We start from the raw sequence: 27,301 nt of genomic DNA, 5'->3' as shown, positions 1-27,301 counted from the left end.
TAAATCCATATTAGTGGTGATGATAGTTGTACAATATGAGTATACTTGGGACCACTTAACTGTACACTTAAAAATGGTTAAGGTGGTAAATTTTATGTTGTGTGTATTTTGCCACAATTGAAAAATTTGGAAAAAAAAAACCCAGATTAGGTCACGCTAGATCTGCACTGTCTAGTACAGTAGCCATGGTAGTGCAGTAAGTGAAAATATACATGTCAGATATTGAACTTAGCACAGGTAAAAGAATGTAAAATATCTCATTAATAAATTTTATTGTGATTACACATCAGCAATATTTTTGATATATTGGGTTAAATAAAAATATTAACATTAATTTCACCTGTGTGGCTACTACAAAATATAAAATGACACAAGTAACCCCCCATTATGTTTCTGTTAAATAGCTTTGCTCTAAATCTAAACCTACCAGTGAATTAATAAAAAGAAGCTTTTCTGTTTCACTTATTTTACATAAATATTGTCATTTGGAGAATGAGGAAAAAATATAGAGCAGCTTGGGACCACAGAGCCTATTCTAGGCATGAAAACATTTAAAACATAGAAAGTGTCAATTCTGAGTCCTTGATGGAACATAAGCAACAGCAATGCCCCCATCATTGGGTGAAGGGACTCGAGCACAGCTAAGGGATGATCTTGGACCAAGACTTTTGAGCTTATATCAGGATGCCTTAGCCCCTGTGGCAACACTTCAGCACTGGGACGTCTTGAGAAAGTCAGTTCTTCACACTTCCCTTTCCTGGCCACTAAATTTGAAGATATGAAATCTCTCTTTCTAGCTTCACTTGAAATTTATGAGAATGGATGAATTAATACATAAAATGCTCTGATTCCTTAAAAAAAGAACCTAATAGAAAAGTTCCACTAGGTAATTTCCCATTCCCTAGTGGGTAATAACCACTGACATCCAGCAGGAAGTTAGATTGTGTGCCTGACAGGAATGCAGCCTTGCTTCCATTGGAAAAGGACAAAAGGCCCGTACTTGACTGTGCAACCCCAAAGTAGTCTTTGGAAAGTCAAGACACTGACTCTTCCCTGACCGCTTCTGAAACATCATCCTTTCCTAATCCAGCAGCATTGTGATTAGCCAAATTCACATCAAACCCAGTCTTGCGTCCTCTAGCTTGTTGCAGGGGCTTCTTGGCTCAGGTTGGGAGATGATTCTCACAGGTGAAATGCAAGAATGACCCTCAAGCTTTAAGCAACAATCTGATTGGCTGGCCTAATTGCTAGTAATAACCAATAATTGCTCTTCTACCCATTTGTTATTTTTATAATTGTCATCATTCTTCATAATAGTGGGGATGAGAATGGCCTGGAGCCTCTACCTAGAAAATCGTTTAACCAGGCTCCAATTACACAAGTTGCCAGTGACCAGCTGCTTTGTTTTCACTCCTAGATTGACTCTTCAGAAGATTTCTTTACACTTGGCATGTGGATTACCATCATCAGGAGATGACCAGATTTGATGTGCACTTTAATTTGACCTCTTTTTGTTTCTTAGAACAAAGGCAGAGTTAGATCAAGAAGCCTTGATCAGTGGCAATCTGGCTACAGAAGCAAATTTAATCATCCTTGATATGCAGGAAAACATTATCCAGGTGAGGACAACAAACACCTGATCTGTTCAACATGAATATGTCCACTGGAATTTAATAAGAATCCTGTATAGAAAATTGTGAAAAATAAGCGTGATAGAAAATGCTTTTTGTTTAATGAAGTCAGGAAGTTTACTATTTACAATGAAAGTAAATCACTCAGTTGCGTCCGATTCTTTGTGCCCCTGTGAACTGTGCAGTCCTTGGAATTCTCCAGGCCAGAATACTGGAGTGGATAACCTTTTCCTTCTCCAGGGAATCTTCCTGACCCAGGGATCAAACCCAGGTCTCCCGCATTGTAGGTGGATTCTTTACCAGCGGAGCCACAAGGGAAGCCAGATAAAGGAAGTGACATTGCAAGACTATTTACAGTAGTGAAAGCTACTTACAATAGCATCCACCTTAGAAATTCCAGAAATACTCAAACAGGACATTCTTCTGGATGCATTGACTTGATGTTCACTTGGAAAGACTTAGGTGCTTGACAGACTGACCCTCATAGTTAAATCTGCTTGAGCGTATGCAAAGATTATAATGTGAGTGGTGGGCTTATAATTCAATACCTATAATAGTTGTGGTAGGTAGGTTTTCGTGTTTGTTTTTTTGCTAGGTCAACCGCCTTTGAATTATGGTTGATGTCTGTATGGGAGCTAAGATTATGACTGGACGAAGTAAAAAGAGGGCAAAGTGTGATTAATGATGTCTGTTTTGGACACAAATTAATGAAGAAAAATAATCTGTACCAAGAATTTGCCAACCCTGCTGTAGAAAAGTATTATATCACTGTGAACTTTACAGTAATGTAGTTCACCATACTAATTTCATCTTCTAAGTGAATGTTTCCAGAAATTCTCAAGACATCTAGGTGATAACGTTTTTAGTTTAACCTCAAAAATGAGTCCGTACATGTTTCCAATGAAAAATCATTTATTAGAATGGATCCAGTATTGTTTCTAGGGCCAGAAAAGGAAATATCATCAAAACACAGTTGAACCTTAGTAATCCAACTTTTGTCTCTTAAAATGTAATTATTGTATAAAAATAAAGACAAAAAGTATATGGTATCTTTGATAGATCAGATCAGTCGCTCAGTCATGTCCGACTCTTTGCGACCCCATGAATCGCAGCACGCCAGGCCTCCCTGTCCATCACCAACTCCCGGAATTCACTCAGACTCACGTCCATCGAGTCAGTGATGCCGTCCAGCCATCTCATCCTCTGTCGTCCCCTTCTCCTCTTGCCCCCAATCCCTCCCAGCATCAGAGTCTTTTCTAATGAGTCAACTCTTCGCATGAGCTGGCCAAAGTACTGGAGTTTCAGCTTCAGCATCATTCCTTCCAAAGAAATCCCAGGGCTGATCTCCTTCAGAATGGACTGGTTGGATCTCCTTGCAGTCCAAGGGACTCTCAAGAGTCTTCTCCAACACCACAGTTCAAAAGCATCAAGTCTTCGGCGCTCAGCCTTCTTACAGTCCAACTCTCACATCCATACATGACCACAGGAAAATTATATCTTTATACAATACTGCTTTGAGTGCTGTCTTCTTAACATCGGTGCTCAAAATGTACTTGCAGTTTTCAAAGGCAGTTGAAAACTGTTATTGACATTGGTGGTATTAGTCCTGCTGCAGGTGATGAATAAGCTTCTCTTTAGGAATGTCCACTGCCACAGGCAACCCCTGGGAGGCCCACAAGGAAAGCTGTGCCTTGTATACAAGGAAAAAGACCTTTCCAAAAGCTCACCCAGGATGAGGGGAAGGTGTGCTTTATAGCTAGAGTTAGCAGCCTGGAATAAGGTGTAAATTCCAAATCAGTTGGGAGTTTTGGAATAAAGTCATGTGGAAATAGGGCTTCAGCACTCCTGGTGACGGACTGTATGCAGGGTACTTTCTCAAACCCTTAAGATCATAGACCAAGAGATGAAATGTCAGCGTCACTGTGCTAATTGCCAAAAGTACCTACTTTTGTCTTCCCCTCTCAGTTCACGGGCATAGCACAGGGATTCATCGATGCTGTTCTTCTCTTCCCCCAGGCGAGCTCGGCTCTGGACTGTAAAGACAGCCTTCTGGGAGGCGTGCTAAGAGTCCTTGTGAATTCTCTGAGCTGTGATCAGAGCACCACATACCTAACTCACTGCTTTGCGACACTCCGTGCTCTCATTGCCAAGGTAAACATGGGATGCTTATTCTCTTACTTTTTATTAAGAGTTAAGATTCTCATCAGTCTAGCTTCACATTTCTTGCTTCAGGTGCACGAAAACCCGCAGACCACCATTGCATTAAGTGACACTGGGGTAAAAGTCTTAAGTCTCGTTAGGAAGGAAGCAGATACACTGATTCTGTGAGACTCACCAGTGCCTCTCACATTAGAAATGTGGGCCCACTCACTGAAGACATGAGAGTGGAAATCAATTGAGCAGATTTGTTTTTCACCTTTTTTTCATTAATGTCTTACGTGAATGAGATTCAGTTCCTCTGCATGACTCCCATTAGTGAGTCTTACAAAATGTCACATCATAAAATGCCAGAAAGTTTAAAAATAAATTTCTCATAGCCTGAAGAATATAGATTTTCCTAAAGTAAAATGGTGTATTGCAGATTTCTGTGCTCCACACTCCCCACCCCCCAATCCCTTTATTGAAAATCTTGGTTGTTGACCTCTACCTGGTATCTTTTACATTTAGAAAGTGGACTCCTGGGGCTTCCCTGGTGGTCCAGTGGTTAAGACTCTGCATTTTCAGTATTTCGATCCCTGGTTGGGAAACTTAAGATCCCATAAGCCATGAGGCACAGCCGAAATAAAGTGGACTATCTCTGCTCTTACCTGTCGGGATCATTTGCTCTTAGTCACCAATAATTTCCAGGGAAACATGGAATAATTCCTTCAGAGCTATGACTTCACCAGGGAATGCAGCGTGGCTAATCATGCAGATAATTATGTAGCCTTGCTCTTTGTAAGCAGTTCCTAATGAGATCAAGTCAACTCCATTGCTTTAGTTCATCTTCTGACTCAAGTAACTCATTATCTTTATGAAGCAGTGCATTAACTCTTCTGGGCTTTGCTTGTCCAAGCAGACATTTACATATCTCAACAGGCATCTGGTCCAGAAAGGGTATGAATGTGCCAAGTGATGTCTAATGCCGCTGCGTCTCTCCTAGTTTGGCGACTTGTTGTTTGAGGAGGAAGTGGAGCAGTGTGCAGACCTGTGTCAGCGAGTGCTGCACCACTGCAGCAGCAGCATGGACATCACCCGCAGCCAAGCCTGCGCCACTCTCTACCTCCTCATGAGGTTCAGCTTTGGAGCCACCAGCGTAAGTGCTCAAGGGGACCTAGGATCAAGAGTCAGTGCAAAGCACTGGTAGAGGAAAAGTGTGCACTATTGCAGTTGACTTCTGCCCTGTGTGAAGGGAACAATGGACATGTAGATGGATAGCAGCTTTTTTCTGAATTTCCATCTGGAAGTAAATTATTAAGACTGATGAAAGCAGTGTTTTCCATCAGTGTGTTTCCATAAGAAATGAATGGCTGTGTGTAGATTCAAGGTTGTCATCTGTCGGTGAAAAATACAACAGAATTAGGACTTTGGAAGAGCTTCTCTTATTTCCACATTCTGATTGACTGGTGCCAGAATGACCTGTGGAAGAGAATTTGAAATGATCACTATCATCTATGCCTAAGTGTTCACTGAAGCTTAGTAGCCTTTGGAATTCAGCCTTATTACAGCACAGTCTTAGTTGGTCTAGATTTTGGTGTGCTGTTTTGCAGTTTACATTTGTGGTCATGTTAATGAGCGTGTTCAACTATATTCAAAGATAATTTGGTCCATGGAAGAAAGGCAGGGTCCTCAGAATGTATTAGGTATAGCTATTGAAAAGCCTTTAGGACATTTATCAGAGCCCCTTGGAATCACCATATTTTTCCATGGGCCTAGAAGGAAAAGAGAAACAGAACGTCACTGCCTACCCAGAGTCCAGAAATCTCAGAAATCTTGCCCATGTAGATTCTGCTCCTCTTTGAAGTTTAAATAAAGTTCCAAGAAGAGGAATCTTGGCACGAAAGGAGACATTCTGTAACCCAGCTGTGTAGGAACCTTTCGGCGTTACTGCACAGAGCTGGCCCAGTGCTCAATGAAAATTTAAAGGGAGCTGACAGATTTATGTCAGAGCAATACCCATTTAAACCATTTAAACAACAATATGAATCATGAGCAAAGTATGGCTCACATTTCATTGGGAAAAAAGGAAATGATTGAGCTTGGGTAAAGGAAACACTAGACAGTTATTGCTGTCTGGCTCTACCTCCTCCAGTTATCTCCTAGCTGACTGCTTCTTGTTTGTTCCACCATTTTTTCCCTGACTCAGAACTTTGCAAGAGTAAAGATGCAAGTAACCATGTCTCTGGCATCTTTGGTGGGAAAAGCACAAGACTTTAATGAGGAATACCTGAGAAGATCCTTGAGGACAATTTTGGCCTACGCAGAAGAGGACACAGCCATGCAGACCACTCCTTTTCCCATGCAGGTAGACCGAAGAGCATGCTTTGTCTCATACGTGGGTCTGGGGTCAGCCAGTTTTAAACCTCTGTGTGTGTGTACACACATACATATACATATATATATACACACACAAACATACATATATATGTGTGTGTATAAGATATATAACATAATATATTTTATATATTATATAACTTTTATTAAATATAATTATGTCATATGATACAGATAATTATGCAAAATATTGTCATACGCATTATATGGAACCTAAGCTGAGGTCCTAAGCTGCCTCCTCGTTGTTATAAAAAGCCCTGATGTCCAGAGTACAGTTGAAGGCTTACATGTTACAAAGAACTGAAACTAATTTCACCAAAAGAGTATTGGAGAGGGAAGATAGTATAAGGATTCAGGACTAATACATGGATGTCAAAGGCCAACTCATGTATAGGCCGTGGCAGTGCCTGGACCTGCAAAGATGAAGGTCAAAGAGGATGCAGTCTAGACTTCCCTCCACCTGTGATCTCTCCTGTCTTAGCAAAGCCTGCTCATGACTGCCCCTTGGACTCTCCGTGCAGTCCTCACTTTTTGTTACCATGGACTACAATGCTAAGGTTGTTTGGGGTATACACTTTTTTTCTTCCAGGTGGAAGAACTTCTCTGCAATCTGAATAGCATCTTATATGACACAGTGAAAATGAGGGAATTTCAGGAAGATCCTGAGATGCTTATGGATCTCATGTACAGGTAAACTTTTCTGATAAAATCAAAAGTGTGTTACTTAAATATCAAGGGTTTGCCACTATGGAGTTTTTATGAATATAATTATCATAGGAAATGTCGCTACACTAATTTGGCTGACATCCAGAACTGTACTTAGAAATTGGTAGAAAATCATCATTTGGAGGGTGTTGATTCATGTACATGTTTTCAGAAACAGTTCCCTGATTTAAAGGGAGGTGTATATTTTTAACATTATTTTCTACTTACCATAGAATGAGAGAAAAGAACTATCAACTGTTACGTGAATTATATCTGAAATTTTTTCCACTTACATTCAGACATGCATGTAAATTTCATTTAGAAATCATATTTTACTCTGTAGTTTAAATTTTTGCTTTGTAATCCTTGTTTTAGGAGAAACTACTTACAAAGACAAAATTGTTCTGACATGATGTCGTAAGAAGGGTAGTACTTTTTGTCTTCCGTCATTATTTTGAAATAAAGGAAAGTAAAGAAAGAAAAGTTACTAGTGCTCCATTCAAATAGACATCATTTTATCAGGTCTTTTCTTCCCCCATAAATCTTTAACTAAATGATACATTCTTAGGGTCCTACACACCCTAGACATGAAATTCAAACAGTTGGACTTATACATGTTTGCCTTTTCTCTTATTTTCTGAACATGCAGGCAAAACTCTCAAGGGAAAAAAAGTGTCCATACCCAATAGAAAAACAGTATCACTAACCAGTTGTCTTTGAAACTTTCGAAACCCATCTTCAGAATTGCCAAGAGTTACCAGGCCTCTCCTGATCTGCGGCTGACCTGGCTCCAGAACATGGCAGAGAAACACACCAAGAGGAAGTGCTACACGGAGGCCGCCATGTGCCTGGTCCATGCAGCTGCTTTGGTGGCCGAATATCTGAGCATGCTGGAGGACCACAGCTATCTGCCCGTGGGCAGCGTCAGCTTTCAGGTGGGGGCAGGTTCACCTTTTCCTTTGGTGCAGTGGCTCTCATCTGGGGGCATTTGCCAACCTCTGAAAATATTTTTGGTTGTTACAACTGAGGGCGGGAGGGTGGGTACTAGTGGCATTTAATAGGTATAAGCCAGGGATGCTGCTAAACACCCTACAATACATAGGACAGCTCCCACCACAAAAAAATTATCTGGCCCCCAAATATCAATATTGCCAAGGTTGAGAAGACCTGCTTTAGTGTATTACATTTGCCTCTTCTAATAGCTTTACCGTCTCGGGTTTTTTTTAAATTATTATTTACAGTAAATATAGATTTGATAGGCATTTTGACATTCCTAAATACTTTCATATCCATGATTTCATTTGACCTTCTCCGTCAACCAGTGAAACAGACAAATAGAGCAGATATTATTACTCCTGCTGCACAGATAAATTGAGAGAGCAACTTTTCTAAGGTCATTTAAACTCTTTCTCAAAGACTTGTAACTGGCACAGTATACTGACAAATGTGAAAGCATTTTTTCCAAATTTTGGAGAAATTATTCCCATCCAGGCCCATTCCTTTGATTACACTCCCCAACTGTTTAACATCTTCCTCTCTAATCTAAAATTGAGAAAGAACCAAACTGACCTGGGAAGGAAAAAAGGGCTGAATCAATACTGTCTTAGGATAAGCTGAATATTACCCATAGTTAGCAATGGGAAATTGTCTGCTAGGTCTGAAAGTTGGTTCAGGTTGCAATGCTCAGTGGTCACTTGGACTGTTTTTGGTGAGTACTTTAAACAGTCTTTAGAGGAAACAAAAATTTTATGGGTACTTTTAGAGGCCTAATCCATAGAAATGACCATTCCTGAAACCTGTAACAACATAGTACAGAAAGAGAGCCCTTTTCAAGGCACTCACAGAGTTGTTTACAAGCGTTTGGATTATTCCTGTTTGAATTTACGGGACTGATTTTATAAAAGGCTTTATTCTCATTGTTGCTCTTCAATTCAGTTTTGTGATGCTGTGTGAACCAGAAAGAGGAGATAATTCAAAGTAGCTTTCCCAGGCTTAGAAAGTAAGACACAGAAACTGCTGTTGGCAGAGCCAGGAGTTTCTGATTTCCTGGATACTGTTCACCAGGCAATCTGGGTATTGCCTCATATTATTAATTCCTCCTTTCTTATGGTCTTCAATACCAATACTATTTGTCATTTCATTCTCAGCAAATAAATTTTATTCTCAATTCAGAAATGTTCATTATAAAAAGCCAAAAATTTAATTCTTACCCCAAAAGCATAAAAATATCACACCTGATTTTGAATCATACAATAATGAAGAAAGGTATAAAAACCAATTTTAGATATATATATTTTTTGGCCAAATTAATTTTGACCATTTGATATTAGCAAGGAAAAATGTAAGTACTACTCTTGCAGTTCCCAGAAATCTTTGGGCTTACCACTTAATGTGGAATTATATCATCCTTTTGTCTTGTTTCATTAACTAAACTATTACTTATAAACTTTAATGCCTTTTTCCCACTTACTGTATTTTATTTTATATTTATCACTTAAATATTAATGGCATTTAATTATTGTTTCATGTTTAGTAAGCCTTGCAATTCTTATTTCACCTAGAATTCTATTGCTTATAGAAAGTCATACCAAGGTGAGTAGAATAGTTATTCTAGAAACAACAGAAAAACTCCCATGTTGTCCCTATGTGGGGGCATATAGCTCTACTTTTTCATAGATCTTTATTCACTCATTCATTCTTTTAGGTGATATTGAGCATTTATTTTGTCCTCACGGACTTTACATTCCAGCCAGAAAGTGAGATCATATAGCTAATTCTTCCATTTTTTATTCAATTACAATTATAGTACCTGCTGTAATAAAGAGGTACAAGAAACTGTGAGCATTTATCATGTGACCCAGCTTGGGGGCCATGGAATGTTCAGAAAGACAAGGAAGGGGAAGGGGAAGGAATTGTGAAGAGTGAGGTCTTCAACACACAGAACATGGTGAGAAGAGAAGCCAAATTATGCTGATGCTTATGAACCAAGTCTCCTTTCTCTTGAATGAGACATAGCAAATCTTTTAGGAAATGTGTGCTTGCACATGGCAGAAAACCTAACCCAGACTGACCTAAGGTAGAAATGGAATTTATCAGCTTACATGAGAGAGATGAGTCTGGAGTAGCACCTGCCAAACTGGACCTAGGGGCCCAAACAATGTCATCAGACCTCAGTATCATCATCACTTCCAGGCTCTGCTTTCTGTTATGTCAGCTCAGCTTTTTTCTTTACCGGCTTCCCACACTCATGGACAAATATTTGTTTACATCTCCCTAGGTTCAAGTCCAGGAGAATAGAGAAATGCCTTTATTTCCAGAAGTTGCAGAGACAGTCTCAGTGCATCTGTTGGTTCTGACCGGGTCTTGTGCTCATCTCTGAACCAATCATAGTGGCCAGAGACATGGAATGCTATGATTGGCTGGACCAGAGTTGAGGTCCACACCTGGAGTTATGGATGGTTTCCCTGGAGGCTTTACTTTACAGAAGGATGAAGGAATTTTGGGCAGCATTAACAACAGATGTTCAGTGTTGATTCCTTAAATGCTGTGTGCTTTAGTTTTCAACTTTGTTCTGCTCCAGTAAAATTGAAATTTTGGAAAGGAATTATAAACTGGAGATAAATAAATCTGTGCAAGGAAAATAATAACCCTGAGGCCACTGAATTCCAAGGAGCTGAGATCGTTGACTCTGTGCCCCAGAGTGCAATATTTATTCCACAAATGTAGATATGTCTACATTCTTAGATACTGATGTTACTTTTACCTCCCTGATTCTGAAGCCAGAAAAATCTGCCCAGAATCTTTTTCCTCTGACTACGGCTGATAAGATTGCTGCTGCTGCTGCTGCTGCTGCTAAGTCGCTTCAGTCGTGTCCGACTCTGTGCGACCCCATAGATGGCAGCCTACTTGGCTCCTCTGTCCCTGGGATTCTCCAGGCAAGAACACTGGAGTGGGTTGCCATTTCCTTCTCCAATGCAGGAAAGTGAAAAGTGAAAGTGAAGTCGCTCAGTCGTGTCCGACTCTTCGAGACCCCATGGACTGCAGCCCACCAGGCTCCTCCATCCATGGGATTTTCCAGGCAAGAGTACTAGAGTGGGGTGCCATCGCCTTCTCTGGCTAATAAGACTGCATAACTGCAGCTATATTCCTCTACACGTGGACAATTGCATCCAGTACTAATGGTATTCGTTTCTTGGGTCATTAGATTTTTTCAACGAAATCTCTTGGACCTTCTGTTATTTCTAGTTTAGAAACATCATAGAAAAAAGACTGTCACAAGAGGTTCTGAGAGTCTCCTGTATTCCAAAAACTACCTTATCAGAAGACACAGGACTGGAACAACTCTCTCTTCCTTGACGCTCAGGATGAGTCACTCAATCATGCTAGCCAGGCCAACAAGAGGCAGACAGATTTTACTTCAGTAGCCAACCCTGGTCAATTGATAGTGGTTGATTGGAGTACCATACTGAGAGGAATTTTGAAAAAAGCTTCAGGAAAAAGAGTACTATAATTAATTAGTTCTGTCTGCTACGAGTCTAGACATATGAAGAAATAGCATGCGTGCTACCTGTTTGCCAGCCCTAAGCTACAAAGGTTTCCAGTTTTTTTAATGTACCATGTGCATTTTTTCTATATCCGTGAGACAGACTGAAGAAAATGATTCCTGGGCTGTCAAAAGTATGAGAGTCCCTGCCAGAGCCAGAACTGGGGTGAGGTGAGCAAGTCATGTGAAGTGCAGAATTTAAGGAAGCACTCGCTCTCAGGGTCCAGCGTGTTCCAGGTCATATCTTACAGAACCCTGAGAGTGAGTGTTTCCTAAATGTATGACCTGGGGTTTTCACCTTGCTCACCCTAGCCCTGGCCCTGATCACTGCATTCTCTACGAGAGACTTTCAGCTTTATGGTTTATGTAAAAATAAAAGTGTATAGAAAGGAACAAAATGTTTGAGGGGAGAGAAAAAAACCAGTAACTTCTGCATTGTCATAAAGATTCCCATAAAGAAGGCCTTCTCATTTGCAATTGTCATGTGATATTATGACTGTTCAGCTACAAGCCAAGTCAGTAGTAGCAAGTACTTTAGAGTTTCACTCAGCTGGTGAAACAAGGAGTCTAATTAACTTTTTAAAAAGTTAATTTTAAAAACCTCAGTCCCTGCTGAATGTCCCTTAGGGTCCTTTCTCTAAAGCAACTCAGCTGTTGTTACGTTGCGGTAAGTGCCCTTTCTGTATCTGCCAATGGTTAAAAAGAAAAAAAAATCTTGAGTTTTGAAGGCCAGTGGTTCTATGTGTTCTTTCAAAATGAGTGGCAGCCAGAGGCTGTTCTAGATGGAATTACAGACCTTTTACAATCATACAAGGTGACGCTGTCGGAGTGATGGCTTCCTCATCCCTACTATGGACTCCTGTGGTGCCTTGTTAGTCGGGTTCCCCAATTCTCCAGGCTCACACTGCGTTCTCTTACAGAATATTTCTTCCAACGTACTGGAGGAGTCTGCCGTCTCTGATGACACCCTGTCACCTGATGAGGACGGGGTGTGCTCCGGCCGGTACTTCACGGAGAGTGGCCTGGTGGGCCTACTGGAGCAGGCGGCCGAGCTCTTCAGCACGGTCAGTACACACCACCCTCTGGGTCGCCGCAGTCAGCCTGAACTTCAGTGTGTGCCCTGTGTGTGGGTTTTAGTGCCCAGCCAGTCAGTCCCACTTCATGACGACACCACGTGCAGGGATGCACAGGGCATGGGAGGGGCCGGAGGACTTTGATGTATGTAAATTGGCTCAGCTCTCAGGGAGGTGAGAAAGCCTTTCATCACTGCAATATTCTGGCTTTCACTACATGCTCATTAGCTGGGCAGCAGTTTCACAGTATTATTTCCATTTAATAGAGGTGGAAACTAAGCCACAGCAAGGTGAAATGGCTTGCCCAGGCTTACACAATAAATCACAAGGCATGTTCTCATTCTCTCATTTACTCTCCTTGAGAGAACTCCTGGGTTGGAGCCTCTGGGAGAAGAGAAAAATAATAGACAAGAGTTTTCCTGACAGCTGAGTAATCCTCAGGATTGTCACAGACCACAGACAGCTCAGAGAAATGTAGGAGTGGAAACCACAGACACTCCCCTCACTAACCTAATCTGGGTCTGTTGTTGTTGTTCAGTCATGTCCAACTCTTTTGAGACCCCATGGACTGTAGCCCTCCAGGCTCTGCTGTCCATGGGATTTCGCAGGCAAGAATATTGGAGTGGATTGCCATTCCCTCTTCCAAGGGATCTTCCCGACCCAGGGATTGAACCTATGTCTCCTGCATTGAAGATTATTCTTCACCACTGAGCCACCTGGGAAGCCCAGTCTGGGTCTAAATACTCCAAATTAAAGGAAAAAAATGTATAGATTAAGTTACTGAGTTTCAGGTCAGGAAAGAAAGTCTGTTGTTCATTTTCATAATTTCCCTACTCCCTCAAATTTTAAGCAAAGTAAATATTTAATACTTCACTCAATTTAGCTGATCCAATTTGTTTTCATCCTAATATTTTTCATTCTTCTCTACTTTTCATTTCCAAGTTTCCACCTACAGCCTATGTATTTTAATTGTTGTTTTAATTGTTGTTTTAATTATCTTCTCTTTTTCAGCTTTCCCTTTCAGAATCCAGATAACATCCAGGATACTTTGTTTTTCCTGAAATTCAAGAAAACCAGCTAGTTAGACTCTTAAGTATTTTCAGGCATTCAGTGAACATCTGCATATATGAGGACCCCCATCTGGCTATATGATGCCCAAGATTGTCTTCCTAAATTGTTCTTAGTCCCTGCTGCCATTCTCCTGTCCTATTTTTTTCCCAGGAAACCCCTTTTTCCAACTTAACATTATCAGATAGGACCACTTAGCATGTGTCTAGTTCAGTTTGAATGCTACAACCATCCCAAATATACTCAAGAGTTTATTCTTGCACTGTAAGATATTATGATGCCAATAATAAATCCATTCCCTAGTGCCCAGTGCATTAAATTCTCTTCAATTTTTTTCCTCCTCTTTCCAAGGGAGGACTGTACGAGACGGTTAATGAAGTCTACAAGCTGGTCATCCCCATCCTGGAAGCTCATCGAGACTTCCGGAAACTGACCTCCACCCATGAAAAGCTGCAGAAGGCCTTTGACAGCATCATTAGCAAGGTAGCTGAGGATCCTGACTAACAAGTCCGATGGTCTGATAGCAGGTGACTCTGTCTCAGAGATGCTGAGACCTTCTTCCTCTCTAGGGAGTGACTGACCCGACGGACATCAGTACTGTAGCTCTCTCCTATCAAATGGAAAAGGGCTGCAAATAGAGGACTGTCATTCAAACTGTGAAAGAAGGCAGTTGAATTACTTTGCAACCAGGAATGTGAAAATCTCTTAAATTCACTTAAAAGAAATCCTAGAAATCTTTCGTGGGTTTTTTTTGTTGTTGTTGTTATTAATTCCCAAGTTTGTTCTATAAACATCAAATTTTTTAAAGGTGTTGTTTGTATTTCCCATAGGAATAAAATGCCTTGTAACCCAACAATAAAAGACTCCTGCCCTTTGCAACCCAATGGATCCTCATGAATTACGAAACTAAGGAGAGGTTTTCTTATTCTGTCCATCAGGGTCATAAGAGGATGTTTGGAACCTACTTCCGAGTTGGTTTCTATGGATCCAAATTTGGGGATTTGGATGAGAAGGAATTCGTTTACAAAGAGCCTGCAATTACCAAGCTTCCTGAGATCTCTCACAGACTAGAGGTAAGACAAGTGATTCTGGGTGATTAACATTGTATACTTTACAAAAAGCAAGTTGTAATGGGTCATTACAACAAAACTAAGAGTCATACATTCATCATTGATCCATATATAAAGTTCCCCACATTGCCTGTATAAAAGCAAGATACTAGGTGAAATCATGAGATAAAGTAAGGTAAGGATGCCTGTGTGCATGCTAACTCTTAGTCACATCTGACTCTGCAACTTCTTGGACTGTAGCCCACCAGGCTCCTGTGTCCGTGGGATTCTCCAGGCAAGAATACTGGAGTGCATATCCTCCTCCATAGATCTTCCTAACCCAGGGATCGAACTCGAGTCTCTTAAGTCTCTTGCGTTGGGAGGCAGGTCCTTTACCACTAATGCCACCTGGGAAGCCCCATACTCTTCCAAGTTTGCAAATTTATATGGTGAATATTTTCAAGAATATCCAAGTCAATGTCATGTGCTTTCTTGTAAACCTTTCCAAATTTCAGTAATAGTTTTTCAGCTTGGAGTTTATCATCTTGACTTTAAAGTCATCTGGCAAAATTATCAAATTTCCCCTAGAAAATTCTGTGGTCGTCTTTTTGGTGTTACCAAGCAACATTCCGACTTATGATTTGGAGGTGCTCGACTGTGGGCCCACTGTGTCCTGGGCACAGTGAACTCTTCCTGTTGATCCAAGGAGCACCCCTCTCTGGATAATCAGAATCAGCACCTAATCCCATGTTCTGGCAGCTGCAATCCAACCTGCTGTTTACATTTGATCAAGAATGTAGCAGAAGAGAGCAGGATGTTCTTGGAGGAAAAGCTGGAGAAAGGGAGAAACAACCTAGAGAAAAGAGAGAAAGAAAGAAACAGACATGGAAAGGGCTAGGCACTAAGAACTCAGGAGGAAAGTCATGGGGTGCCCCCTGAGCAAAATCATCTCAAGCTGAATAACTGGGTCCCCTGAAATGCTGATGACAATTAACTGGAAATTCGCTTTTTGCTTTCTTGCTATTGCTTTGAATTTATGTCCTTTCATGACTGTCAAACTTAAAACACTTTTGTTGTCAAATTGCTCCTTATATTGATACTATCCATTCATGCCAAAAGAGACAAGAGGCTTTAATCCTTACTTGACCCAACGAAGCCATGGTTCAAAGTGAATGGGTGACTTGCGCAAAGTTTTTCAGCTCATGAGAGGAACTAGCAGTTGACCCCAGGCCACTTGGTTTCCTAATATGTTTCCAGTTTAGAACTAGAAGCCTATATTTTACCTTCCTGTGACTGGTTTGTCACACTGTGGGAAGCCTCGTGACCTCCATGTTCCTAGGGTACAAAAGGCGAGAAGTAAATAGTTCTATTCCCCAGAGCATCTTCTGGAAATAGATGATGCTGTTAAATTAGATGTCAAGCATACATTTTATATGGAAGTACAGATCAGTTTGCAAATGCTGGACTTCCTTTTATTTTTATTTTTGTCTCAGGAAATGCTGAACTTGCCTCATTAGCTCGGAGGGACTTTAAATAATTCAGAGAGCACATTGTACCATACACTTGTTCCAAACTTATTCCGCTTCTAGAGACAAAGAGTTGCAGCATGTTAAAATAACCTTTATAATCTGTTGGTTTCTCTTGCCTAGGCATTTTATAGTCAATGTTTTGGTGCAGAATTTGTAGAAGTGATAAAAGACTCTGCTCCTGTGGACAAAACCAAGTTGGACCCTAACAAGGTATGGGAATATTGCAAAAAATAGCCATCAGGCTCTGATTCCCTTTGTTCTACCCCCAAAACATAAGATGACCTCCTCTGTCTGGACTCCACGTCATTTCCATGCAACCAGATTTTTGTTTTGTTTTGTTTACGGTTTAACGGTTAAGTCTTAAACCATACTCAATGGCAGGGATCTTAATAGGAGCCACCATTTATTAAAGACCAGCTGTATGCCTGACACTGTATTAGACCCTTTACATACACTGTTGCATTTCATCCTCCTACAGCTCTTTGATGTAAATATTGTTATTCCCATTTTACAGCTGAGAAAAGTAAGATCTAGAATAGGTAAGCAACTTCCAAGATCATGCAAGTGTCAAAGCCAGTATTCAAACTTGGGGTCTGTGATCCTTAAACTTGCACTTCTAATCACTTCTTTTTTTTTTTTTTCTAATTTTATTTTATTTTTAAACTTTACATAATTATATTAGTTTTGCCAAATATCAAAATGAATCCGCCACAGGTATACATGTGTTCCCCATCCCGAACCCTCCTCCCTCCTCCCTCCCCATACCATCCCTCTGGGCCGTCCCAGTGCACCAGCCCCAAGCATCTAATCACTTCTTTACTGCCCTTCTATTAAAACTTTGAATCCTCAGTTTAAAGTATGTTGAAAAGATACAAACTTCTCACGGACGCATTTGGTGGACGCATTCTTTTCAGCCAAATACAGGGTCATTGTGCTGTTGGAGGAATGATGAAAAGGGCTTGGACTTCAGTTTCCTCACTTTTCATATGAGGGTGTATTCTGTCTCACCCCCAGCTGGGTGTACCACAGTGCAATTCTGATGCTCAGTATGCAGAGTTAGTGTCAGACTCCGCCAGCTAAGGCTCAGTCCTGCAGGAGCTTGCCCTCTTCTTCATAGTGTGTTGGTATGGGTGCATGTGTATGTGCATACATTTTAAAATTAAATATATGCTATAAAATTCCCTTTTTTGTGTGTATCTCTATGAATTTTAAATCAAGAGATAAGTTCCATATATTTATTCCAAATATTTATTTCCCCATGCCTCTTTGTAGGCATCCCCTCCCTCTGTTTTTAGCCCCTGAAAGTCATTAATCTATATTCTACCTTTGTAGTTTTGTTTTTTCCAGAATGCCATATAAATAGAATCATACAATAAATAAATGGAATTATACAGCCTTTTCAGAGAAGACAATGGCACCCCACTCCAGTACTGTTGCCTGGAAAATCCCATGGACGGAGGAGCCTGGTGGGCTACAGTCCATGGGGTCGCGAAGAGTCAGACACAACTGAGCGACTTCACTTTCACTTTTCACTTTCCTGCACTGGAGAAGGAAATGGCACCCCACTCCAGTGTTCTTGCCTGGAGAATCCCAGGGACGGGAGAGCCTGGTGGGCTGCCGTCTATGGGGTCTCACACGGACACGACTAAAGCGACTCAGCAGCATACAGCCTTTTGAGTCTGACTTCTTTCACTTAGCACGCTGCATTTGTGATTCACCCATATTGTAATGGTTCATTCCATTTTACTACTGAGTAGTATTCTGTTGTATGGGTGTACCAGAGTTTGTTTATCCATTCCCCACTTGAGGGACACTTGGGTTGTTCCTATTTTTTGTCTATTATGTATAGTGCTGCTATAGACATTTGAGTCCAGGGTTTAATATAAACACAAGTTTTCATTTCTGTTGGCACACACACCAAAGTGGGGTTGCTGGGTCATATGATGAATATAATTCAACAGTATGAGAAACTGCCAGTCTGTTTCGTAAGGTGGCTGTGCCATTGTACATTCCCACCATCAGTGTATGAAAGCTCCAGCAGCTCCCTATCCTTGTCAGCCCTTGGTATTGTCAGTTTCTTTAGTTTGGCCATTCTAATAAGCATGGTTGTTCTGAAAAAAAGCCAAGTTTTGCTTCTTCTGAATAGCAGTTTGCAAATTCTCACACCAAGTTTCAGTTGGGTCATGAGCTCTGCTAGGAGGGTCAGCTTGTGGACCTGACTTCACCCTCCCTTCGCCTTCTCCCAGTCCTGTCTCTCATCTCCTCAGGGGTGGAGAGGAAGGATGGCTAACAGCTCATGTCTCCCCTAGTTCTCTCAGCTTTGTGAGCACAGAGGGGCGGTACTACCTCTCTCTTTACCGCGGGCCCCCCCAGTGTGCCCTGGGTGGTCATGTGCAGACCAGCTCATCCTTCCCTTTCCCCACTCAGGCCTACATACAGATCACTTTCGTGGAGCCCTACTTTGATGAGTATGAGATGAAAGACAGGCTAACCTACTTTGAGAAGAACTTCAACCTGCGGAGGTTCATGTACACCACCCCCTTCACCCTGGAGGGCCGGCCTCGGGGCGAGCTCCATGAGCAGTACCGGCGGAACACCATCCTGACCACCCTGCACGCCTTCCCCTACATCAAGACCAGGATCAGTGTCGCCCAGAAGGAGGAGGTGAAGGCACTGGGGGGAACGGGCTTGGACGGTGGCCGTGGCTGAGCCAGTGGGCCTGGGTCTCCTCCCAGGATGACACACAGGCTGCCTTCATGCTCCTTCACGGCAGACTCACATAAAAATCTAAAAAGGGATGCCTTTGAAGTATTATTAAGGTGGTTATCCTCTCACTGTCATGGTGGCTGGGAATCCCATTTAGGCAACTGCATGCTTTATAGCACACTTGATATTTAAGTATATTCTATTTTAAAGTTATATCTTTAATGGAAATATATGTACACAATTGTAACATTTACTTTGTATTTATATTTTAATGTTAAATTACATGAAATATCAAAATTTTAAAGATTTTATTTAAATTTTTACATATTTGAAAGCTTCAGGTGATTCCAACAGCATTGTGTTGTTAATTATCAGAGACAGGAACAGCAAGTGAGTAGCCCCAAGGAGTTGATGTTGAGCTGTAGGAGGGCACCATGCCAGTTAGACAGGGGATCAGTTGTCTTCTAGTCCCAGCATCCCCCTGTGACGAGTGCACGAGGCACTTACCTTCATCAGTTTCCCTATCTAAACGTTGATACAGGAAAGACCTCTTTCTCTCTCTCTTCTGGTTCCATGTGTAGCAAAAGACCTCAAATTCATGGATCAAGAAAATGTCTCAAGCTGCAGAATTGCTGAAAATTAGACATAAGCATTTTCTTTTAGTTTAAAAGACGTACATGTGCATTAATTTGTCATTCATTTTGTGTAGAGTCACTGCCTTGCCTGTGATTTAGGGTTGGCTGATCACAATTCAGCATTGTCTTTCTTGTATAAACCTCACCCATGATGCAATGTCCATGTGTTCAGTTTTGGTTTCTGCAAAGCAGAGTGAGAGCTTAAAGAACTATGGAAAACAGCGTGAGAGCAGAATGCTTCTAGATTTTATGACTTTTTTTTTTTCTGCCCGTAGCTTTTGACCGTTGTCTTGAGCACACCTAATAAGACAGGAATCTTTATAGCAACTCAGTTTCACAATGTCTTGCCCAAGCATTAGCTTGGTTTTCATAGAAACCACTCTTCTTTCCACACCCATAGTTCACCAGTTTATGCATTACTGAATTAGATTAGGTCATTAAAATAACAAGTATGACAGGCGTAAGCAAGTTGGTGAACAAACACAAATGAACTGTGGTGAATAACACACCTCCTTGTGCAGGAGCACAGGGACCGAGCTTCCTGGAGAGCTGCCCGCCCGCTCATGTGTTCAGCAACCACATCACAGTATGGGTTTCACAGAGGGCAAAGAAAGCCGAAACTGATGACTTGCCTAAGAGAAGGTTCACTTAAGGCATCTGCTGTATTTCTTACTCTTTTAGACTTCTGAGCACTGGGACAGGTTGGTACAGCACAGAAATAAAATCATGGTCTCAGTAATGAGTCCTCACAATTTTTCTTGGCCATTTGTAGTTCCTCCAAGAATGTCAGTAGGTTAGTTTGTTAAGGCTAATATAACAAAGTACCACAGATTGGGTGGCTTAGAAACAGAAATTAATTGTCTAATAGTTCCGGTGACCAGAAGTCAAAAATCAAGGCACTGGAAGAATTGGTTCCTTCTGAAAGACATAAGGGAAAGTTCTGTTCCAGACCTCTTTCCTTAGCTTGCAGATGGCTGCCTTCTCTCTGTGTTTCTTACATCATCTTCCCCCTGTGCATATCCATGTGTCCAGATTTCTTCTTAGATGGACATGTAAGTCATGTTGGCTTAGGCCCATCCTAATGACTTCCTTTGAACTTGATTACCCCTGTAAAGACCCTATCTCAGTTAAAGTCACATTCTGAAGTACTGGGGTCTAGGACTTGAACACCTGAATTTGGAGGGGACATGACTCCACCAATAACATTTACACCATACTCCAAACCAACAGAACTTAACAACTAGATTGACCCTGAACACAATTCTGTTTATCAAGAATTCACCTTCAAAGTGATTTTTTAGAGAAAGCACACATGATGCAAAAATCTTGTGTTATTGTGGAGAAGAAAGTCTTGATTACTGTGCTTTCCCAATTTTAAGTAAAGTAACTTGTTCAACAATAGGAAAGGAAACCTAACAGTGTATAAGAAACATGGATTTTGAATGTGGATATTATTGTGGTCAAAATCTGACCTCCCCACTTATGACTGGTGTCATTTTGTGGCACTTCACCTTACAAATCCTTCTTTGATTGTAAAGTAGAGAGAACAGGAGGTTGTTTTAAAAAGTAAATGATAAATGTATGTAAAGCTTCCAGTACATAATAAGTACTCAAGAAATGTTAGACTCTTCCTTCGTCTTAACCTGTCAAGATTATTCTAAATTGCTCTGAAAGCCTTCACTGATGCTTCAAACCCAAGTGTTCTCTTTGTCATAGCACCATGCTTGCTCATGGCTTATAAGACCCGACAATGACCTTCCCTACATTTATGTCTCACGTTCAGTTTGTTTTGACACCAATTGAAGTTGCCATTGAAGATATGAAAAAGAAGACTCTGCAATTAGCAGTTGCCATTAACCAGGAGCCTCCTGATGCCAAGATGCTTCAGATGGTGCTGCAAGGCTCTGTTGGAGCTACTGTCAATCAGGTAAGCAAAACTAGCTGGTGGCAGCTCCTCTGGTTCTCGTTATTTTGATTTTCATTATATGTCTGCACCCTCCTTCCTTGAAGTCAATGAGAAGTCTGATCAACATGCCAAAAGTGTTCTTAAACTTAGACTGAACACCTGAGGTCTCTTCAGCTTCATGTAACAACCAAAGGTAGGTAAGAAATCCTAGAGCTGAGTGGCCCATGTCTCAGCAGTACCATTTCCTTGGAGAAGTCTTCAGCTGGGGCCAGTTCTGGCATATGATCCAAGTGGAGTGCTTAGTCATCTCCACTTTAGGCAGAGTTGTTGCAGGGCTTGAGATGAATCTTAAGAATTCCATAGGAGAGAAAGGAAAGGGTCTAGAACATCAACCTCCTACGTCAGTCAGATGAAACCAGTACATCAGGAGCACTGCAAAGCAGGAGTGACCGGGAACCCTGCTTCTTGGGCCTCTTCAAAACGGACTGAGTCTTCTCAGATTCATTAGAATTCTAACTCCAGTCTCACCATGGAACTGATCCAGCCTCAGATGGAGGGAGTTCTAACAGTTCTCTCTGTCCAGTGTGCTTCTTTAATTTCAGAACTAAATCTACACACCTTCACACTCAAAACTCAATGAGTATCATGACCCTTTCCTCACCCTGCACAGCTGAACTCCCCTGCAAAAATTCTGTGCCCAGAGAATATCAAAGTGACAGAAATGGTATTCATTACATTTCCAAGATCAGAAAATATTAAGAAGCTTTTGCTTTTTTGTAATTCCCAATCTTTTAATGAAAATGGAAGACTTTATAAGCCCACAACCATGTGGATTATGCATATAATTTGCATATCTCTGACTCAAGCCAGAAATTACACAAGATGGTGCTTGCCACTAGGGCAGCTAGACAAATGAATATGAATGGATGGATCAAGACAATCCCTATTTTCAGGAAAGCAACTCTAATCATATACCATTTGATGTAGTATATTACCTTTATATATGAAGGAAAATCTATTATTAATAGCATTTGATTAAGGAAATACATTTATGCTTTTGAATATTCTCCTAAATCTGTAGACTCTTCCTAGGGAATCAACATTTTCCTAAGTTCAAGACCTTCCTTGATTTTTTGTTTCAGTTTAACTAACTACAAAATTAAACGTTCAAACTAAGAAGTTGCTCCAACATGTTCTCCCAAGTAATTTCACTTTCTTTCCAACATCAGTAATGTTTTTCACTTTTTTCTATCAGGGACCACTGGAAGTAGCCCAAGTATTTTTGGCTGAAATTCCAGCTGACCCAAAACTTTATCGGCATCACAACAAGTTGAGATTATGCTTTAAGGAATTCATAATGCGGTAAGAGGGGAAATGACTGGGAGTTCAGTAGAGCTGTCGTTCTCAAAGTGTGGTTCCCAGGCCAGCAGCTTCTGCATCCCTTGAGAAATTTGCTAGCGAGGCAGATTCTCAGATACCAGTCAGACACACTGAGTAAGAATTTCCAGAGATGGGGCCCAGCAACCTGTATTTTAACAATGCTCCAGATGATTCGGATGCGTGCTTAGTCTGAGGCCTCTGCAGAGCAACACGACTTGCACTAGTAACTAACAAACTGCACGGTGCTTTCACGTTTATCGTCTCTCACGTGCCCCACAGTCACAGTGTAAATAGAGTAAGTCTTCATTTTACAAAAGAGGAAATGGAGGGTCAGAGATGGGAGATGATTGACTTAAGGTCACACAGCCAGTCAGTAGCAGAGTTGAGTTCACACCAGGTCTTCTGAATCCAAAGAGCCCACACTCCCTTCAGTTTGCTGATATTCCACAGTGCATTAGAGCCTGAGATTTCCTGGCATTGGCAGTCTTTGTAATTTCCCATCATACAATAACTGATTTTTAGAAATGTAAGACACTGCCTCAAACTGAGAGAGTCAAGACTCTGTAACTGGAAGTTTACAAAGCTGTCGTTGCGATGGCAGTTCCCACTGGCAGACAAGCCTCATCTCCACTCTTGAATTCTGCAGTGGAGCTGGCTGCCAGCGCAGCCTGTTGAGCCTAGATAGGAAGTGAGTCTTGGGGCAGTCTTGCAAGCTGCTGTAGTGCAGACCAGTGCAGAACCTTAGAGCAGCCTGTAAAGTATAGGAATATCTTTGTTTGGCAGATGGGGTAAAGGAGGCTAAAAGTTAAAGCTTGCTGAATTCAGTGAAAACTCACCAGAATGCTGTCAGGCGAGGTTTTCCTCCTTCACAGGCTTTAGTGAGGCGAACATAAATTTGCTATGTATAAAGGAGACATTCTTTGTCCTACAGCGAATCACAACTGCTTAGTAATAGGGGTGTGTGTGTGTGTGGCTGTGTATATGTGTATGCACGCATCCATATATGCGTACATACATACACATACAGAAATTATATTTATTGTTTTATATTTTAATTGCTTCCTGTATTTCCTAGCAATTTTGACATTATACCAAAACTAGATATTCTTCAGTAAATACTGCATTTTCATAAAACAAAAGCCTAGAAGAATATTGGGAGAATGTTTAAAGAATAATATATTTCCCACATATTTTCATTTAAAATGAGCTATGGGGGGATTCCTCAGCAAACCAGCGGATAAGGTTCTGTGCTTTCATTGCTGAGGATGCAGGTTCAATCCCTGGGCAGGGAACTAAAATCCCACAAGCCATGCAGTGTAGCCAAAAAAGTAAATAAAAAAAAACAGTCAATCTTAGTTTAACAGTGAGTTATGGTGAAAGGCTCCTGATGGTGACAGTGACCTGGGCCTCTCTGGACCTCTGCAAGGACCTGTGAAATGGTCAATGAGCACACACAGTGGGACTCAGGTGTGATAGTAGTTGTGGGAATGCAGGAGCTGGGTATTCCTCAGCTCCTGACAAGAGGATTTTTATTTGGCTAAACAGCAAAGCTATGCAGCTTGTGCTAAGAACTGTGGAGAGTGCAAGAAATACAAGGTTACGGAGTTCAGAAGAGAAGAGTCGGTTGCAGGCTGGAGTGACTGGGGAAGGCTTTATGGGATAACATTACTGACACCTTGTCTTGAGTATGTAGGTGGTAGGAAGAGGACAACGGGAAGATGGAGCTATTACTGGTAAAGGGACCGACAGGAGCACAAGACGCAGAGGCAGGGGTGTCCTTGGTGCTTCTGGGCTCCTCTGAGCTGGCAAGAGCAGTGCGTTCTGTGGGCACGCCAGCACAGGGAGGAGAGAGCCTGGGAAGACAGTGGTATTGCTAAATAAAGAAGTCTCTGAATAGAATATAAAATGTAAAAGGAAGCTTGCTAAGAGAAGCGATTTTCTGTTTCTTAGTTAAAATGTCCTTATAAATCTACTGAACAAGCATTTCTAATTAGCTCCCAGCCTGAGGACAAGTGACTACAAAGAGAACCAGGGCTGAGTCAAACCAGTCCCAGGCCAGATACACAAAAGGAGATGAATTTTCTTAGGAACGATCCTCTAGCAAAGTCATGTATTAGACTTTTGCTGGTGAAGTTATCTTTCTCCCCAGATGGCCTGCAAAACTGGTTGCTTTCCAAAGTCAAATCCACCATTTAAAATGTTATTCTCCGACCCTTCCAGTGATTCCTATGGGAAACCAAGCTGTAGTCCTTCCCCTGTGCTGGGTGGGCTGCCGCCTTGTTCTGGGAAAGCCTCAAGAACATCTGTCGGTGCTTTTCAAACATTTGCTGTGCAAACAGATGACCTGGGAATCTTGTTAAAATGCAGACTCTGATTCAGTGGTTCTGGGGTGGGCCTGAGACTCTGCATTTCTAACAAGCTTCCAGGTGCTGCTAAAGCGGCTGATGGAACTGAACTTTGAGCAGAGACTGTAAAGATGTAGAGGTTGCTTGATTGCCCCCATCTCACATTTTCTCCTCCCCTCTCCCTCCCCAAGGGCTCCATCCATCAGGTCCTGCCTGTTGTCACTCAGCATTTTTCTCCCCTTTCCTCCCTTTAAAACAGTGAACATGCCATTACTTTTACACTTTTTAACAACTGTAGATGCCAGTTCATTCATTCAACAGTTATTGAGCCCACACTTTGTACCAGGCACCACACTACATGTGTGCCGAAGCGAAGTCCTAGTACAAATGAGACAAGGCCACAGGCGATACAGTACTTCTGCTCACTACTTCACTGTCAAAGTCAGAGGACAGTGACTTTCTTTCCACTTTATTTTACATGGATCAAAAGTAGTGGGCAAGACTGTGGGGAAGGTTGCATAACCATATTAAACTATACATTTACAGTTTAATACATAAATGATGATTAAACTCATCAAACTGTACATTTACAAGGGTGAGTTTGATGATCTGTAACTTATACCTTCAACACAAGTAGCAGCTGAGGAAACCTTCCTTTCCTCCATGGCTTAATTGCTTCTCAAGTCCAGTCAGCAAGCTGCGGCTCTGCAATGAATAGAGAAACTGTTCGCTCAGGTTGTCTGTACCAGTGTATTTTCTTCCCCAACTCGGCTGTCTGCAGAGGTGACACGGGAGTGGGAAATGTTTGGGCATGAAAGTGTTCCTGGGTTTGCCTTGAGTGAGCACCAGCTTCACAGCAGGCTTGGGCCATAGATATATCAGTAAGCCCAGATTTCCAAGGTGAACATAAATGAGCCTGGAAAAGTGAAAAAGTGTTAGTTGCTCAGTCGTATCTAACTCTCTGTGACTCCACAGACTGTAGCCCACCAGACTCCTCTGTCCATAGAGTTCTCCAGGCAAGAATACTGGAGTGGGTAGCCATTGCCCTCTCCCGGGGATCCTCCCAACCCAGGGATTGAACCCAGATCTCCCACATTGCAGGCAGACCGTGTACCGTCTGAGCCACCAGGGAAGCCCCCTATCAGTAAGCCTTCCGATGCTGACTGCTAATAGCGGAAATGTACGCTCCCGGTTGTACTGCACCTGGGTCCCACTGCTGGGAGGTGGCCTTTCTGACTCAGCTGTGACAGACTGGCTGGAGCGGTAAGGAACCTGGCAGGCTGACCTGCTGCGGCTGATGCTCATCCAGCCAGTCTCCAGATGGAGCTCTCCAGATGGTTGCCAAGCTGGGGCCCTGACCCCCTTCTGAATCATCTCCGGGTTTCAGAAGCCAGGATGGAGAGGTACAGCATTCTGTATCCCTCCTTTGCTCCCCAGAGCATGCAGACCATTTAAAACACTGAAATCTGTGCCAGTCTGTATTTTTAATTTTTCTTCTTGTATTTCTTAGCTTAAGCCGCTATAACAAATTATCCCAGATTGAGTAGCTACACAACAGACATTTATTTCTCACAGTGGCAGAGGCTGAGAGACCAAGATTAAGGGGCCAGCAGATTCAGTCGAGGTTCTCCCTCTTGCTGTCTTAACCATCTTCTCACTGTATCCTTACATGGTAGAGAGAAGCAGCAGACAGTTCTCTGGTCTCTTTCTATGAGGGCATTAATTCCATCATATGGGTCCCACCCTTACAGCCTAATTTTAACCTTCATTCCTCCTAAAGGCCCTACCTCCAAATCACATCACATGTGGGTCAGGGCTTCAACATGTGGTTTTGGAGGGGACACAGCCCTTCAGTCCATAACATGTACACTTTCTTATTCCTATAAAGACTAAATGGTTTTTAAATTTACTTTTATATTTAAAGAAAAGATAGCAGGACTCAATGACACCAGTCCCAGATTGCCTTTAAGGGATATTGTCTCAGATACATCAATAGAGTCTCACTGCACAAATGGTCATAGAGTCTTAAAAGGACTTCTGGTCTGTGAAGAGGAAGGAGAGTGAATTTGTCCAAGTGGCCAAAAGAAAAGCAACTGTGCAGTGTGGGTGATAAAAGAAACAGTTGGTGAAAAGTGATCTGAGTATTTGGTGGGAAAACAAAGCCTTAAATATCATGAGAGGCTGCTCCGGAGCAGGTC

The 27,301-nt window shown here is 41.8% G+C and overlaps 1 protein-coding gene and 1 long non-coding RNA gene across 6 annotated transcripts in view; one reads left to right on the top strand and one right to left on the bottom strand.

Moving 5' to 3' along the window:
• Positions 1–27,301, top strand: part of DOCK8 (dedicator of cytokinesis 8) — a 233,481-nt gene that overhangs the window by 196,989 nt on the left and 9,191 nt on the right. For all 5 annotated transcript variants that reach the window (XM_086415413.1, XM_086415417.1, XM_086415415.1 and 2 more), the window contains 13 exons: positions 1,523–1,619; positions 3,648–3,782; positions 4,774–4,926; positions 5,977–6,135; positions 6,754–6,854; positions 7,612–7,804; positions 12,333–12,476; positions 13,905–14,036; positions 14,492–14,626; positions 16,252–16,341; positions 18,559–18,795; positions 21,256–21,399; positions 22,634–22,740. In XM_086415413.1, coding sequence (XP_086271539.1) covers positions 1,523–1,619; positions 3,648–3,782; positions 4,774–4,926; positions 5,977–6,135; positions 6,754–6,854; positions 7,612–7,804; positions 12,333–12,476; positions 13,905–14,036; positions 14,492–14,626; positions 16,252–16,341; positions 18,559–18,795; positions 21,256–21,399; positions 22,634–22,740 — 1,827 coding nt within the window. The remainder of the gene's footprint in view (positions 1–1,522; positions 1,620–3,647; positions 3,783–4,773; positions 4,927–5,976; positions 6,136–6,753; positions 6,855–7,611; positions 7,805–12,332; positions 12,477–13,904; positions 14,037–14,491; positions 14,627–16,251; positions 16,342–18,558; positions 18,796–21,255; positions 21,400–22,633; positions 22,741–27,301) is intronic.
• On the bottom strand, positions 19,087–25,811 carry LOC147366980 (uncharacterized). The gene is made up of 3 exons (XR_015169674.1): positions 25,726–25,811; positions 19,345–19,469; positions 19,087–19,256 (listed from the first exon to the last, which is right to left on the bottom strand). It is a non-coding gene; the product is annotated as an uncharacterized LOC147366980 (long non-coding RNA).

This window comes from Bos grunniens, chromosome 8 (assembly GCF_055505025.1).
Source record: "Bos grunniens cultivar Pamir isolate PY7600 chromosome 8, Bosgru_T2T1.0, whole genome shotgun sequence".
Lineage (NCBI taxonomy): Eukaryota > Metazoa > Chordata > Mammalia > Artiodactyla > Bovidae > Bos > Bos grunniens.
The sequence above is the reverse complement of the archived record's forward strand: the minus strand, read 5'-3'. Positions and strand labels throughout refer to the sequence as shown.